Source organism: Pinus tabuliformis, chromosome 3_1, assembly GCF_031772625.1.
Source record: "Pinus tabuliformis cultivar Carrire ecotype Pingquan chromosome 3_1, CPIR1, whole genome shotgun sequence".
Lineage (NCBI taxonomy): Eukaryota > Viridiplantae > Streptophyta > Pinopsida > Pinales > Pinaceae > Pinus > Pinus tabuliformis.
The window spans coordinates 736,153,702-736,170,196 of record NC_142301.1 but is presented as its reverse complement, the minus strand read 5'-3'; the positions used below and the strand labels follow the sequence as shown (position 1 = coordinate 736,170,196).

At 35.6% G+C, this 16,495-nt stretch overlaps 1 protein-coding gene across 1 annotated transcript; it reads left to right on the top strand.

Annotated features, from left to right (window-relative positions):
• Window positions 1–310: 310 nt before the first annotated feature.
• LOC149189431 (exocyst complex component EXO70B1-like) lies at window positions 311–10,142 on the top strand. Its single transcript, XM_089410235.1, has 2 exons — window positions 311–355; window positions 8,100–10,142. The coding sequence occupies exons 1-2, from the start codon at window positions 311–313 to the stop codon at window positions 10,140–10,142; spliced, it is 2,088 nt and encodes a 695-aa protein (XP_089266361.1).
• The last annotated feature ends 6,353 nt before the right edge of the window (window positions 10,143–16,495 follow it).

Sequence of the window (16,495 nt, the reverse complement as noted above, 5' to 3'; positions counted from 1 at the left end):
CGTGAGATTTGAAGTTTTTGATCAATAAACATTTCTATTGTGGCTACTAAGTGGGCTACCAACTAGTCCTCTCTAACCTATAACATTCATATATGCTCCTACAACTTTGTAATTTCCATATAAGAGGCTAGGGAAATTTACTCCTTCTATAAGATGCTGCAAAGGTCATGTTATGAATCCAACTAGCCACCAAATTCCAACCTAAAGTTTTCATGCATTGATGGGGATCTGCTTGAATGCCATAAGGGGTGGGGTCCATATGTAACAAGCTATCAATATGAAATTTGAAATCATATAAGAAATTTTCACGATGACTATAGAGTACATCAATTGCACCTCACATCGTGGAGATGAGGTGAGCCAACAATCATTATGATGTGAATCTTAAATTTCCACCTAAAGTCACATGGCATTCAAGGTGTCGATGGGAATGGAGTTTCCATATAATGCACATGCATGAGACCATGTGGTTTCATCAAGGAAATGTTTGGAATGACACTCTCAAATTAGTTCACAGGTTTTTGATGGGTTTCCCCACTTCTTGGGTAGCTAATTCATCTATTACAAAGTTTTACAGTAGAGAAAATGAAAATAACTTACCTTCAAGAGAGATTCCAATCAGTATTGTATATGTTGGAATATTTATTGGAGTTGAGGGTCAAGGGGGGAGGTGTCATAATGCAAGTGCATTGTGGTGGTTTTGGAGTTCCTTATTATATTTACATTTCCCATATGAGGCAAGACCATTATAGAGATTTCTTTGAGTAAGGAATAACCCTCTACTTGATTATTGAAAGTATGTCTAATACTCCAAGAGATTGTTGTGTCTATTTTCCCTTTAAGGCCATATACCCCCCAAACATGTCCTTGCCTCCAATCACCTCCAAGATAGTTTCATTAATGGAAAATCATATAAATGGAGAATACATACATACCAAATTCGACCATTCCTTTGTTTTTTTTTAACCATGGTAAATCAGTAACTCATTGGAGCAATATTGGTAAGGCCCATGATCAAATCTACTAGCTACCACTATAACACCAAGAGAATATTCAAAAATCAACAAGCCATATATACCAATAACTTATGACCTAAACAAGAGCAGAAACATCATGAATCTTAGGGGTCACATAGCCTTCAAGCCTTATCACAAATGACCAATAGGTCCCTCATGGAAATTTAAATTGACTGAATAGGATAGCAAACAATTATCCCAATAACTCAATCTAGGAATTTAATGAATTGAGCACAATTGTGTGCTTTAGGATGCCATGTTGGTGCATATAATGTATTTTGATTGTTAATACAAATTTAGGAATCCTACCCTTAACTACTCTAAAATACAATGGAAAAATGTGGCAAGAAGGTAGTAGGAAGCAATGGTGACTTAAGTTCTAAGTATACTTAACTACATAGGCAAGCTAAGATATAACGCAAAGAAAAGATATTGATATTCAACACATTGTGTTATAAAATAAAAAGAAAGAGAAATAAACCAATAATAACACATCAACAATTAACAACATAGTTAACCCTAAAAACCCCAACTGGGGGAAAACTAGCCTAATAATAGATCTATTCTTATCTTATGACTTAAAAATAACCATGACTTGACTTAAAAGTAGCTAAGTTGACCAACATCCTAGCTCGGCGAAGTAAGCCCTCTACTCAATGGATCAGGAACAACACAGGGGAGAATCTCAAATTCTTTTAAAGACTTCATCACATGTAATCCCTGGGCTATAATAACACGAGCTGCCAATACCATATTCCCAAAACCACCACTGTGGGCCTAACAACTTTGACTATTTCACCAAGTTAATTTTACCCTTACATTCCCCCCTTTAAACATGAATGGGGAAATCCACATGCTCTTGTCCCCTATCACTTAGGTATGCTCCAAGACTTTATTGGAAAGGGTACACATGCCTAACCAGGTCTTATCATTAGGGGAATTTTGAGGCCTAAAATGGGCCTCCTAAGAAAACTGTAAAACCAAAATAAACTTTATAAGAACCAGTAGGATTAAAGATGATGATGTCAACCATGGGTGATGATTCACCATTTTTGGAGTAAAAAAGTAAAAATAATAAAAAATAATAAAATAATAAAACTAATTTTTCAACTCGTATTTTCAACTTATCTACCTAAGGTTTTACTCAAATTTCGATCGAGAGTACTCGCTGGATACAAAATTTAATTCCTCATCCAAGGAGTACCCATGTTGCATACTTTCAATGGACCTAGCTACATGAAAAATAAGAAATACATGAAAATCATGATTGCAATAACATTTTTCTTGTATTTCTCATTTTTCATGTAGTAGGGTCAATTGAAAGTATACAACATGAGTACTCCTTGGATGAGGAATCAAATTTTGCATCCAACGAGTGTTTCCGCTCGAAATTTGAGTAAACTCATAGTACGATAAGTTGAAAATATGAGTTTAAAAAATAGTTTTTTCTTTTTTCCCTCTAAAATTTGATGATGTAATTTAATCTTATTTTATTATTTCCACTATTATTTTATAATTTCCTTAGAAGGCCCATTTTATACCTCAAAATTCCCCTAATGAATTGTATCCCCATATACATGTAATTTACAAATTTCATCTGCAAAATATATATATTTTTGTTATTATTTTCCATGATTTATTCTGCCATTGTCTCACATCTATAAACATGCTCACATCAGGTTCTATCCTCATCAGATCTTGGTTTTGTGGTTACACCTCACCCTAATGGACCTTTATATCCTCTTAGGCTTCTTACACTACAATATATGTGCATACATTTCCATCCACAAGAAACTCACGATGGATTTGCACATACTGGTCAATTTTTGTACTCCATGCTCAACTCCACATTGACCTATTTCTAAGGGCTTCTCTCTTACCTTTAACCTCAATGCTAGCACAATTTGAAACCACCATCTCCTTCTCTAAGCCACAATCCCTTGTTTCTTATACCACTTGTTAGAAAATAAAATGAGAGACAAATAAACCAATAATAACATGTCAATCATGATTTACCCTAGAAAACCCCAACTCGGGAAAAACCAACCTAGTAATAAATCTATTATTATCCTATGACTTAAAAGTAGTCATTCCTTGACTTCATAAATTTAATGAGAGAATATTAAAAACAACCAGCAATAAATCACTAATCATAAACACAATGTTTATCTTGGAAAAAACCAATTTGGGGGAAAATATCATCTAACATAATTCTATTAGTCCCTTGGAAAAAACTCGCCCAAGTTGGCTAAGTGAGCCTTCATTGCTCACCTCCCTAGCACATTACAAAGAATTCTTCCCAAGTATTTTGAATGCTTCATTATATGTAATCCATGTGCATCAGACCATGAGCAAGCAAAACCATGCGTCTGAAACCATCGTTGTTTGACTAAGCAATCTTGAATTTTTCACCTAGTGAAGTTTACACTATCAAAGTGGTGATGAGTATGGATGTAGGTCTTGTCATGTAATATTCATGACTTTGGAGAAGGTGCACCAAAGTTGGAAATGGAAGTGATTTAGTCGAGGACAATTCGGTTATAGGTTTAGTGCATTTCGATCGCAGATTGCAGAGAGGACATCACCTTAGTCAAACATGTGTATCAAAAAACATCTAAGAATGAGAATTTGACCTTTGTGACATAGGTTCTCTGTAGGGATTGCATGAATATAGAAAGTACAAGAGGTGCACTCTGCCAACATATGGCAAGGTTGTCTCCATGAAACAATGTGGAGTTTGATCCTAACATTCCATGGAAGACATGATGCTAGAAAATATTTGGGCTTGTTGAGATTCATAGCTTGACGAATATTTTAAGAGATACTAATAAGTAATAGATTTTGAATGTAATACAAGAGTGTTAAATAGAGCATGGAATTTGAAATTGGTTTACTTTTATGAGTTGGCCTTAGAGTTAGGCATTGTCTATGGGTTGGAATGGCCCCAACGTGAAAATGGACCACCCAAATTTAACTATTGGGAAGCTAGTTATGCATGAAGACATCACACATATGGTGGATGACTTGGGTATTTTGTGTATGTGAATGTTCACACTTAAGGAAATGGGTGAAGGCTATAGGAAGTGTTATGTCCATGGTTCCACAAATAATGGAAGGAACTATTGTAATTCAAGGAAGTAGTTGAGTCCTCTTCCACTATATAAAGTGGGTAGCATGGATTTGTAAGAGGAATGAAGGGATGGTGGCAAAGTTCACAAAGTTAAATTTCACTTAACTATGGCAACCAACTTCATGGAGTGTGACTTAAAGGGTTGAGTACTTCAATTAAGAGGATTGAAGTTGAAAAACACCTTGTTTAGGGTGATTTGATCTTGTGACGTGTAGTTACCTAAGATGTTCAAGGGTTCAAATACAATTATGAGAGGAGGATGCAAGTGGTAAACTTTATCCTAAGGAAAAGTTGTAGATTGGAGTTGGGTAGTTATAAATGGTGGAAATAGATATAGCATGTCCTATGGCAAAACATTCTAGTACAGAAGTGGAAGATGTTCAAAACAAGTAGAAGGTTCATAGTTGAAGTTTCCTTGTAGAATAGTATGACTACAAGAAGCATATTCATATACTATGTAGAGTAATTCTACAAGTAGTGTCTGGAAACAAGTTTGGAAGAGACTTGTTTTGTTTGTTTAATGTAGAGTTCTGATGGTTGGCTCGACTCGTTGTTGTAAGAGATCTAGTTGTATATTCTCTCAATAAAAGTTAAGGTGCTTGCATTAGGAACCAACCACATGTTATTGTATTGGTGTGATGATGCATTTGAATACGGATTAAGCGAATCTTGTATAAACTGAAGCCTCTTTCCAACGACAAAATTGATATGAACTTGACATAAATTTCATGGATGACTAGAGTTTTATCATGATCCACAATGTGTGCATATGAAACAATGTTAATAGGGGTTTTTCTCAACTTTGAGTGACCTAAATTATAAAAAATTCTACTATAGTCATGGATGAATGTGAGCTCTAAATTTCCATCATTAGATTCTAATAACAAGATAGAAGTTTGTTACAGTATTAAACATCACTATTTAAATTATATGCTTAAGTGTTGAAGTTGAACTTGCCAAAATTTGCCTTGTCATATATGTTTGGTCACACTATTGGAGGCATTTTTTGGTTGGTTATATGCCTACTAACTAAAATTAAGCAACTAAGGTTCAATACTATGTAAAACATAGTTTGTTGCAAGCAACACATAAAGGGACCAAGTCAATAAGTGCAGTGAAGGTAGTATTGCACAACTAGGAGTGACATAAAAGCAAAAGAACAAATTTGTATATTATTCTACGTGTTAAAGCATTTACTAATAATATTGACATCAATGTATCATAATGATATTTATGTATTTAAAATAATGCAATATGCAAGTATACAATACACATATATGAATATTTTCCTTTGAACTCCACATACACAATTTAGAAATATATTTATCCTTATTAAAAAAGAAAGAAAGGAGGGACCAAGTAACTAAGAAGGAGAGACATAGAAACCATATTGTAAGAAATTAACTAAGAATGGCAAATATTATTATTAGTTGCCATTCACAAGTGTGAGTTGATTCATCATTGTTATTCAAAGAAAACTATGCCACCTGCAATTATTCATTGGTGGTATATAAGGTTGTATACTTTCACACTTACAAGATGCCTCTAGGTCTTGCACAATCAAATTATTTCCCTAAATCCAAGGAAGGCAAGCTATTATCCAATCAAAAGCAGCTTTATGTATTACTCCAAGATCAAGAAGGTAGTTTTCGCCCCCTATAGTGTCCATAAATACCTAATATTTCCTATGGTCCATGAATGTTGAAGCTAGGCCAGAACCATGTGATATCTGCCTAGAAGTTAATTTGACCTGTAAAGTTAAGATATTTTATCCAAAGTAATTGATATATATATATATATATATATATATATATATATATATATATATAAGCAAGCCCTCATGAGTAGCCCATTTGATTGAAGTCCACAACTAAGTGTTTGGCCCTTTGTCATAAGGCATTAGTTCAATTCTCGCACGGTTTCAATTCTCCTTGGGTCCATCAAGGTTTGGCTCTGTTTGTTGAGTTGGCTAGGGATGCAGTCCTTGTGGGTGAGTTTGCCTAGGAGTCATTAAAAAGATTATATATGTAATTTTAAATTATAAAATTAAAATTATACAAATTTACATGAAAACATTCTTTTTACTTTGATTATTTATAATTAACTCATAGTTAAACTTGAAAACGCTCCTATTATTTATCTAATAAAAATTTGATAACAATTATATATTTTAAATACTTTTCATTTTAGATTTTATACCAATTTCATAATTTATAATCACTTTTATCTTTTTTTCATACTCATGGTTTATAACATTAAACAAAAACTCTTAAACTTTTCATAATATACAAATGATCCATACTAATTATTCTTATAAAAAAATAAAAAAGTTTTTGTTATGTTTATGTTTATATATATATAAAGTGGGCCTAATGATTAAGAGCATGTGTTTCCTCCTAAGAGGTCCTATGTTCAAAACCAGGGGGCTAGAGTATGTATGCCTTCGTAGGTGGGTCCCTTGTCCCACAAACAAGGGGGTCTCATACACCAATTTGGTATCTGGCTTGGCAATGACTTTAAAATTGGATAATAATAATATATAAAATTTATTATTGAGTTTGTTTATTTTGGAATAATATTTTTAAAATTTAATTTCATTACCAATAATATTTAGATGAATGTTAGGGATTTAACTTCCATAGAATATTTTAAAATATTTTTAACATGAATCAAATGTTGAGATTTATTTTAAAAATAGTTGTGTTTTTCTATATTTTTAATTAAATTGATCAATTAAGAAAAAATGCCACAAGAACACATGTCATGTAAATATGAATTATGGTTGTTTGAACGTTTAGTATTAGTAAACCGTAATATTGTAACAATATAGTTATTTTTTAAGTTTTGTTTTTTTTTGCAATGAAAGCTATGTAATGTTTATTAACATTTACCAATCATTTAATTTATATAACTATTACCTAAAATCTATCTTAACTTAGATTTACATCTAGATGGAGAAATAAAATGAATCTAAAATAATTTAATTTCTCCTTTTAAATAAACTATATTCAAAATAAACACCATAAACATTATTATTATTATTATTAAATTAAAATATTTAATTTACATTACATCTCTATCTCTATCCTATTACACTGGAAAAAACTCTCCATATAATAATAATTTAAATAAATTCACTTTCACTGACATTAAATTTAACTAAACAATGAAATTAAATTCACTCACAAGAACATGAAATTTAATCAAACAATGAAAGTGAGTTTACTCTCAATAACGCTTAACTACAGAACGATTTATTTTTATAAAAAAATTGAAAGTCTGCTAAAACATCTAGCAATAAAATTCTGCGCAGTCTCACTGCAGGCTTACGTGCGAGAGGAAAGAGGCCATTAAACAGTTGAAATCTAAAATCCAAGGAAGTCACAAACCATTAAAATATATCTGCAAGTTTGACAGTGCAGCGATTAGCATTAATGCTTGTTGACATTTGGATGTGCACAACGGTATTGCAATGTAAGTTTCTTTTACCAATGTATTTTTCTTTCTAATTTTCTACGTGTGAAAATTGAACTGACCCGTTCAATATGTTTTAAAAAAATAAAAATTAGAAGCCATGAACCATTCTGATTCTTATTTGATTCTGAGAGTGGATATTCTCTTGTTTTTTTCTCCTTCGATCGATCTCTAAAGAAGATAGCTGCTGAGGGGTTCGTTCAGTGGTTAAGAAGTCAACTTCACAGTTCTCTTCGTGTCCGAACCAGCTGTGTGTAAGAATCACGGACTAAGTCGCGTCAAAATAGAGGCGCCGCCGAATTCAAGGAGCGAAGAGAATTTTGGTCAATTAAAAAATGGTCATATCTATAATCGCGACGTCCACCCATTACAGGTCTTCAAATAGGGAAGTTGGGAACCAAGCGGGTGAATCACCATCTCAGAGTTTTCTAGGCTTTGGATAATAAATTCTCATTTTCCATTCTGGGGTTCATACGCAGGATTTCTATGTTAACATCCAGAGAGAGTTGAGTATTCACTCAGGATTTGTGGGCGGGTTTTATTATTTCTGTGTAACCAAGATTTCTCCCTTCCCACGATTCCCAGGCATTCCGGTTAGTCAGTTGATATTATACCTGGCAGAAGAAACAGTAGCAGGAGAAGAAACAATAGTGGCCCCGGCACATCATCTGCTGAAATCTGTGGGCACCTCTGACAACATGACTAGAGATATGAACACAATCCTCCCCACCTCCGACAACCGCCCCTCTGCCATGAGGCATCAGAATCCCGGCCACACACCTCGGGCATCCGCCGACTGGGAGGTCGAATTGGCCTCAGCCGATAGAGTGATCTCTGGAAGAGATTTGAAGTCCCAGAAGCAGCCGCTGTTCCACGGCGGAAGAGAAGAAGCCCGCGAGTATCTGGCTGCCGTAGACGATCTCCGTCATCTGATGGAAAATCTGTTGGTAACGGACAGCAGCTGCTCGGCCATGCTCGTGCGCGCGCAGCGGCTCATGGAGATGTCGATGGTCTGCCTGCAGAGGGAATTTCACCGAATTCTGACTGCGAATGTCAAGCCGAACTTGGCGCCGGAAGATGGCTTGTCGGACGACGGGTCGACGGAAGAAGACGGGAGCAACGGCAGCGGCAGTGAGAGTCGAGGTCGGAATTCTAATGCCGACGAGATTTGCGAAATCGACATGATCCCGCTCGATGCCGAGCACGATCTTCGCAGCATAGCAGAGCGCATGGTGACCTCTGGGTATGCCAAAGAGTGCGTTCGAATCTACAGGCTGACCAGAAAGTCTGTAATTGAAGAGTGTCTGTACAAAATTGGCGTTGAGCAGCTGAGCAAGGGCCACGTGCACAAGACGGAGGGGGCAATTCTTGACAGTAAAATCAAGACCTGGATTCACAATATGAAAATTACAGTGAGGATTCTGTTCGCAAGTGAGAAACGGCTCTGCCACGGGATCTTTGCTGGGTTTAATCGCGTCAGGGATTTGTGTTTTGCAGAGGTAGCCAAGGAACCGACTATGAAGCTGCTAGGTTTCGGGGAATCACTAGGTATGGGCAGAAAATCGAGCGACAGGCTCTTCGGGATGCTGGACATGTATGACTCTCTGTCGAAGCTTATGCCCGACATAGACACCGTATATTGCCAGGAATGTTGTGTAGGCGTGAGGACACAGGCATCTGGCGTCCTCGTTCGGCTTGGGGAGGCAGCCCGGGGAATTTTTATAGAATTCGAAAATGCAGTCCACCGGGAGAACTCAAAGACCCGTATTCCTGGCGGGACAATTCATCCACTTACAAGGTATGTGATGAATCATCTGAGTTTTATGTCCGATTGCAAGGAGGCCCTCGTGAAGATTACAGCTCATGCCCCCATGGATATGCCCAAGGCGTTGCCTAATGGTCTCATGGGGTTGTTTGAAGACCAGGATTGGGATGGTGAAGAACAGGGCAGCCCGGCATCTGTTCTGTCCGTGAGACTCGGCTGGATTATCATCATTCTGCAGTGTGAGCTAGATAAAACATCTAAGCTCTACAAGGATGTTGCCCTCTCATACCTGTTTCTCATGAACAATCTTAATTACATTGTCAAGAAGATCAAGGATTCAGAGCTTTTAGGGCTGTTAGGGCATGGCTGGTTGACCAAGAATCAAAGCAAGGTGAGGCAGTATGCGGCGAACTACGAGCGAGGGGCCTGGGTGAAGGTCCTCGATTGTTTGAGAGATGAGGGGACTCATGTCAGTGAGATGTCACAACAAGCCCTCAAGGATAAATTCAAGGGTTGCAATCATGGAATTGAGGATGTGCTCAGGAAGCATTCTGGTTGGATGGTGCCGGATGTGCGGCTCCAAGGGGAGCTTAGGCAGTCCATCATAGAGAAGATGATACCAACCTATCGGTCCTTTTTAGGCAGATTCAGGGGATCTTTGGAAAACGGCGGACAGTCTGAGAGATATATTAAGTACACACCTGACGACCTGGAAGCTCATCTCTTGAATCTGTTTACAGCAAGCCACCATCATTGAGTTCAAGGAGATCCCAGAAGTAAGTAAGGAAGGATGGTATCATCATACTCATGATTCTAATTACAGTCATGACATTTAAATCCTTCAGATTAGAAAAAACACGGTATTCGGGATTAAGACCCTGCAGCCACTGCAATCTATCTGTCGATATAAGTTTAAACATTTCACTGTTAGTTATAAGCAGTTGCCATGGCTTATGCACAAAATAGATTCCTCATGTCAATATTTACAGCATACATGTATTGCCCACAAAACTCGGTGCAGTTATCTGGCATGTTTTTCTATGATTACTCGTGCTTCTCTGTTTTCTGTTCCGCATTCTCTGTTTTGATAGGAAGTTACATTACTGTACTCAAACACCTAATGCGGCTTGAGGTTTTAATTATTTGTCTGAGTTTTTCTAATGCGGCTTGAGGTTTTAATTATTTGTCTGAGTTTTTCGCAATGTGAATACTTGACTCCTTGCTTGTGCTCTATACAAGCTTTCTGTTTATCCATAATCTATGAAAGCCATCACCATACAGGCATGAGTAGCTTTTCAAATGCCAAAGGCATTGATGTTATCCTCCATTTACCAAAGAATTGCATATGTTGCCATCCGTGCTTGATTTGTTACACATCTGTTGAAAGATTTGCCAGGAACTATTGTTTTCAAAAGATGTGTGGGTGAAGGGAAAAAACCATCTGCCACATTTTTAAAGTTTTTATAAGATTTGTTTTTTAAATTATTAAATTAATTTTAAAATATCTTATTAAAGTTTATAAACTTTTTAGATTTGGAAATCACTCGCACCAATAATATATTTAGAGTATCTTCAATATTTTAGACTAAAAAATTATTATTAAGTATCTCTTAAATAAAATACTTCTAGACTTCCCTTTAATTTAACTTTTATTTCTAAATAATCTAATATTAAAACATTGGAAACAGGGACATGTTAAAAAATGATATACCTCAACCATCTCTGCGATGCAGTTTTGCTCGAGAGGATGAGGTGATCTTGACAAATCAGCCAAAAACCTTTGCAAATGTGTTTTACATTTCTACCTTGCCCAATAAATAGTTTAGATCATTAAAATTGGTTTTATTGAGTATACATTGATTTTATTATATTTCACGTTAAGATAATATATATATATGTGTGGGGGGTGGGTAATAATATATGATTTAAATAAAGAAAGTCTAATTAGAATTTTAGAATTTTTATAATTTTATAAAAAATAAGAATATAGGTTTAAATATATGATATTATAATTGGTTTTCAAAAATTTACACTAGTACATAAATTGGGAATGGGGAATTATTAGGTAAATTATAAATTTTAAGGTTTAAATCTCATTTAGGTTAAGTCAACAACTACATATATAGCACAATTTAATTAATAGATGAAATGACTCCAATAATACAATTTCTAGCAAGATTGTGATTTATTATTTTTAAAATGCATTTTCGAATGCACAAATGGATTAATACCTTGTAAAACCCTTGAGGCACTCGATTTTTGCAAATTAAACAACTTAAAATATATGATTTTTTAAAAATTGTACCATATTTTGATCAAAATTGACCAGAAAAATGCTCGGAAAAGGGTCATTTCATCTATTAATAAGACTTCACACACACACACACGCATACACACACATATATATAATTTGAGTGAGATTAATGGTTAAGAACATGTGCCTTAACCCTTGTGGGAAACTCAATTGGCAATAATTGTTATAATGAAGTGTTACATACATTAGATTATGTCAACTGAGTTTGTCTTGGGTGGTTGCGCAGAATAGTTGTTATTCCCCACACCCAGGTTCATTTCTGGTAAGTTGACGTGTTTAGAGTAATTATGTTGCGCTCTTAACTGAGTTTATATCGAGGGATGACCTGGTACTAACAACCTCTCTCTTGCCTTCTATTTATCTATCGATGCAATCTTACCAACGTTAATGCATTGAATCTCATTAGAACTCCACAATTAAGCACACTTGGGATAGAATATTATTAGTATGGGTGACCTCCCAGGAAATCCTAGTGTTGCATCCTCCCCCTTTCTTGTCAATTGGGGTTATATCAAGTGGTTTGGCGTAATGACCATTATCTTTCCCATCTAGGTTCAAATTGTCGATAGTGACATGATGAGTTATAATGCCTTGATAAATATTGTTGTAATCACTTCATGCCTATGAATATTATTTCCCACGAAGGACAGCTCAATTTATGACTGTCACGTTATGAGGTATTATGTAAACCATGAGATGCAAGGTTCAAATCTCCTGTGGGTCTAACCAAGAAGTATGTGAGGATATAAGAAGTATGGAACATGGAGCTCAAACTAAAATTCTCTTGGGTGTGATCATACCAACATTAATGCATTGAACCCCATTAGAACTTTTTGGTTAAGTACACTTGGGCTAGAGTAATATTGGGATGGGTAACCTCTTAGGAAGTCATATTGTTGCACTCTCCCCTTTGTTTTTAAGTCTCCTCATTGGACAACCGAGTGGTTGGCACAATGGTATGTTATCCCCTCCACTTGGTTTCAAATCTCATGGGGTGGCATCTTTGGCATATTGTGATAAGGTTCATGGGGTAGGCTCTCTCCATCCTCATGGAATCTCAGCGCTTGCAAGTCATAAATTTCTAGTTGCTGGATATACTCTTGGTGTTATAGTGGCAACCGCTAGATTTGGCCTTAAGTCTTGCCCAAATTACTCCAACAAATTATTGATTCACCATAGTTTAAAAAATTGAAAAAATAAAAATATTAAAATAAAATAAAAGAGATGAGAAAAAAATCTCTATATAGTGGATATCATTTTATTACATCTCTACCTTTTTTCTAATTTTTTTTTTTTTTTTGCCTTATCTCATACATAAATGATCACATTTTCATTTCTCTCTATTTGCTTGGTTATAAGATCCTTTTTTTAGTTTTTTCTTGGTATCTTTCATGGTTCATTTAATACCATATAGCATGATAATTTGTTAAATAATTATTTAAAAAAAAAATTGAATGATTTTAATAAAAAAAATTAATTGTTGTACGGTCATTTAATAGTAAAATTTAAAACCATTATACCAAAATATTTATTACAAGTTTAAGATATCATTTTTATGAATTGAATTTGGATAGAGAGAATAATTATTATTTTTAATGATAACTAGGAAATTATATTAAGAAAAATTTGTGTGGAGGTAAAACAAAGTTACAAAAAGGAAACCAAGTGTTATTACATCAATTTTAGGTAAAACATATCGTGTTCTATATCCAAACCATCTATTTTGTAACTATACTTAACTATATCAAACCAAGGAAATGATATTGTATACATTTTGTAAAACTCACCAAAAATGAGACAAAATTTAATCGACATGTAGATTTAGCTAGAAAAGGGGCCTTGAAATAACCCGTCTAATGTAGCAAAGTCTAGCTGAGAGACTAAGAAGTTCAACTTAGAGAGGGATAACATAAACTACAAGATGGAATTGACTAAGGCTAAATCTTGTAGGTCATTACTATTGTTTGACGAAGAAGAGTTATTTCCTAACTAACAAGCTGCAAATCTTCCAATTAAGACCAAAATAAAACTAGATACTCCTCAGTGCACCAGAGTTGAAGTTTGTGATCAATCCAACTGGTCCTATTTAACCTATAATTCTTGTTGAAGAATGTAACTAGTGTCAGTCTTCATAATTGTATTTGAGTCATGATGTAATGTATTTTTCAAAAGAAAGAAAGAAAGAAATCATTATAAAAGAAATTGACTTATTAAAGAATGGGTTTCATGCTTGGTTCAATTGTTTATAGGTAAAAGCCTCCATTGTAAGCTTCTAGGGTTTATGTCAAGTGTCCTTGTCCATGTTATAATGTAATAGACCCTTCTTGGGAATTGTCAATTAAGAAACAAATTTATTTTGATGTAAATCAGGTCTTCTAGGCCTCCTCCACCAAGTCGACCTAATTGAGGGGCACAGTCTCCTATATAAAGGTAGCAACACGACCTCATTTGGAGCACTCACTCATCAAGTTCGATATGCAATTTCTGGGACAAGAAAAATTGCGAAATTCAAGGGACGATGAGGAAAGGGCTAACGAAGGAGAAGTAAGTCTCTATCAAGCAAAAGAATTCGAAATTATCTCTTTCGCTCTCTCATGTGTGAAGCTACTAAGTTGTTGGAAGGGTTGAAACTGCATTCTTTAAGCTGGGCCAAAATTCTGAGTTGTTGGGGGTCAAAATTCTAGGTTGTTGCTGGGTTGTAGTTTGTTATGAAACCAGCTCACAAAAAGATAGAAAAGAGAGATCCACGCCTTAGAATTCAGCCTCTTCGAGGGGGCAACCTCCTTTACATTACATAAATGAACAATTCTTGGATGATACAAATGAAAAAACCTCCTTTCTATATATAGGAGTCTAAGTGGTCCCAATATAATCAAAGCCTACCTAACAATAATATTATAGGGCACAACAATAACAATAGAGGGATTCTATGTGGCACAATAGTAACAATATGGGCACTACATGGGTACAACAATATAAATAAGGGGTATAACTACAATAGTAATGGGGTAATCACTAGTATTATAGGGACCCAACATGCCCCTCTCCTTCAAAAAAGTGTTGTCCTCAACGCTTGAGTAGTTCTGGATACTTCTGCATAAAATTCTCATCCTCCCATGTGGAATCTTCAGCGGATAAGTTCTTCCACTTGATAAGATACTCTGAAATTGATCGATTTCGTAGCTGTCGAGTTCTTGTTTCTGTGACTGCTTCCGGTTCCAATATAATTTTTCCTTCTCGTCAAGTTCTGGCAATATTGTTTGAACTGGGAGCTTGTCGCCTATAACCTTCTTTAAACATGAAACATGGAAAACTGGGTGCAATCGAGAAGCTGCAGGAAGCTCCAATTTGTATGCCATAGTACCAATCTTTTGCAACACCTTGTACGGACCATAATACTTTGGTGATAATTTATTATCCTTCTTAGCTTGCTTGAGGGACATTTGCTTATATGGTTGTAGCCGTAGGAATACCCAATCACCTACATCAAAACTTCTTTCACTGCGATGTTGATCTGCCTGTTGTTTCATTCTATTCTGTGCCAACACGAGGTTATCCTTTAAGAGTTGGAGGACTTGTTGTTGATGTTCGATGTGATGTTCCACTGCCTGAACCTTAGAATTTTCTCTTAAATATGATGTGATGGATGGTGGTTGATACCCATAAAGTGCCATAAATGGGGTCATTTTTGTTGCTGTATGGAAGGAAGTGTTATACCACCATTCAGCCAGAGGCAACCATTTGACCCATTGTGTCTGTTTATCAGATACAAAGCAACGAAGATATCCTTCCAAACATTTGTTTACTATCTCAGTTTGCCCATCAGATTGAGGATGATAAGATGAGCTATGAGCTAACTGAGTACCAAGACAAGAAAATAATTCTGTCCAAAAATTTCCAGTGAAAATGGGATCTCTGTCACTTACAATAATCTTTGGGTTTCCATGTAGCTTTTGAATTGTTTCCATAAATGCAGTAGAAACTGTACTGGCTTTAAATGGATGTGATAATGCACAAAAGTGTGCATACTTGGTAAGTCTGTCAACTACCACCATGATGACACTCTTTCCCTCAGACTTGGGTAAACCTGTGATAAAATCCATTGAAACCTCCTCCCAACGTTGGCTTGGAATGGATAAAGGTTGTAATAGACCCGGTGTCTTAATTGTTTCAACTTTATTTTGCTGGCAAACCAAACATTCTGCCACAAACTTTTGAATATCTGATTTAAGGCCATCCCAAAAAAATTCCTTCTTAACCCTGTGGTAAGTTTTTAAAAATCCTGAGTGCCCTCCTAAGGGAGAAGTGTGCAATTCCATAAGAATCTTTTGTTTTAGCTGGGAATTCTTACAGAGGTATAAGCGATCTTTGTACCATAACGAATCATTTTTCCAGCTAAATGTATCAGACGTACTGGAATCTTGTTGTAGCTTTCGAATAAGTGCCCACACTTCTTCGTCATTCTTCCATTCCTCCCTTGCTTCGTTTATCCAATCTGGTTGGATAATAGAAATGGCGCACAACAATGCTTCCACATCCTCATCCTTTCTTGAGAGTGCATCTGCCACCACATTTTGCTTCCCTTTTTTGTAGATGATTTCAAAGTCATAACCCAACATCTTTGTGACCCACTTTTGTTGCTCTTCAGAGGATAATCTTTGTTCTAAAAAGTATTTAAGGCTATCATGATCCGTTTTTACCTTGAAGTGTCTTCCCATTAGGTAGGGTCGCCATTTCTTAAGTGCATGGAGTATTGCCAACATTTCCTTCTCATAAATAGCTTTGCTTAAAAACTT

Excerpts from the sequence above, each read along its gene's own strand:
- LOC149189431 (XM_089410235.1), top strand. The coding sequence starts at position 311 with ATGACTATAGAGTACATCAATTGCACCTCACATCGTGGAGATGAG. Across the intron at positions 356-8,099 it reads CCTCACATCGTGGAGATGAG|GATTTCTATGTTAACATCCA; the intron begins GTGAGCCAACAA and ends GTTCATACGCAG.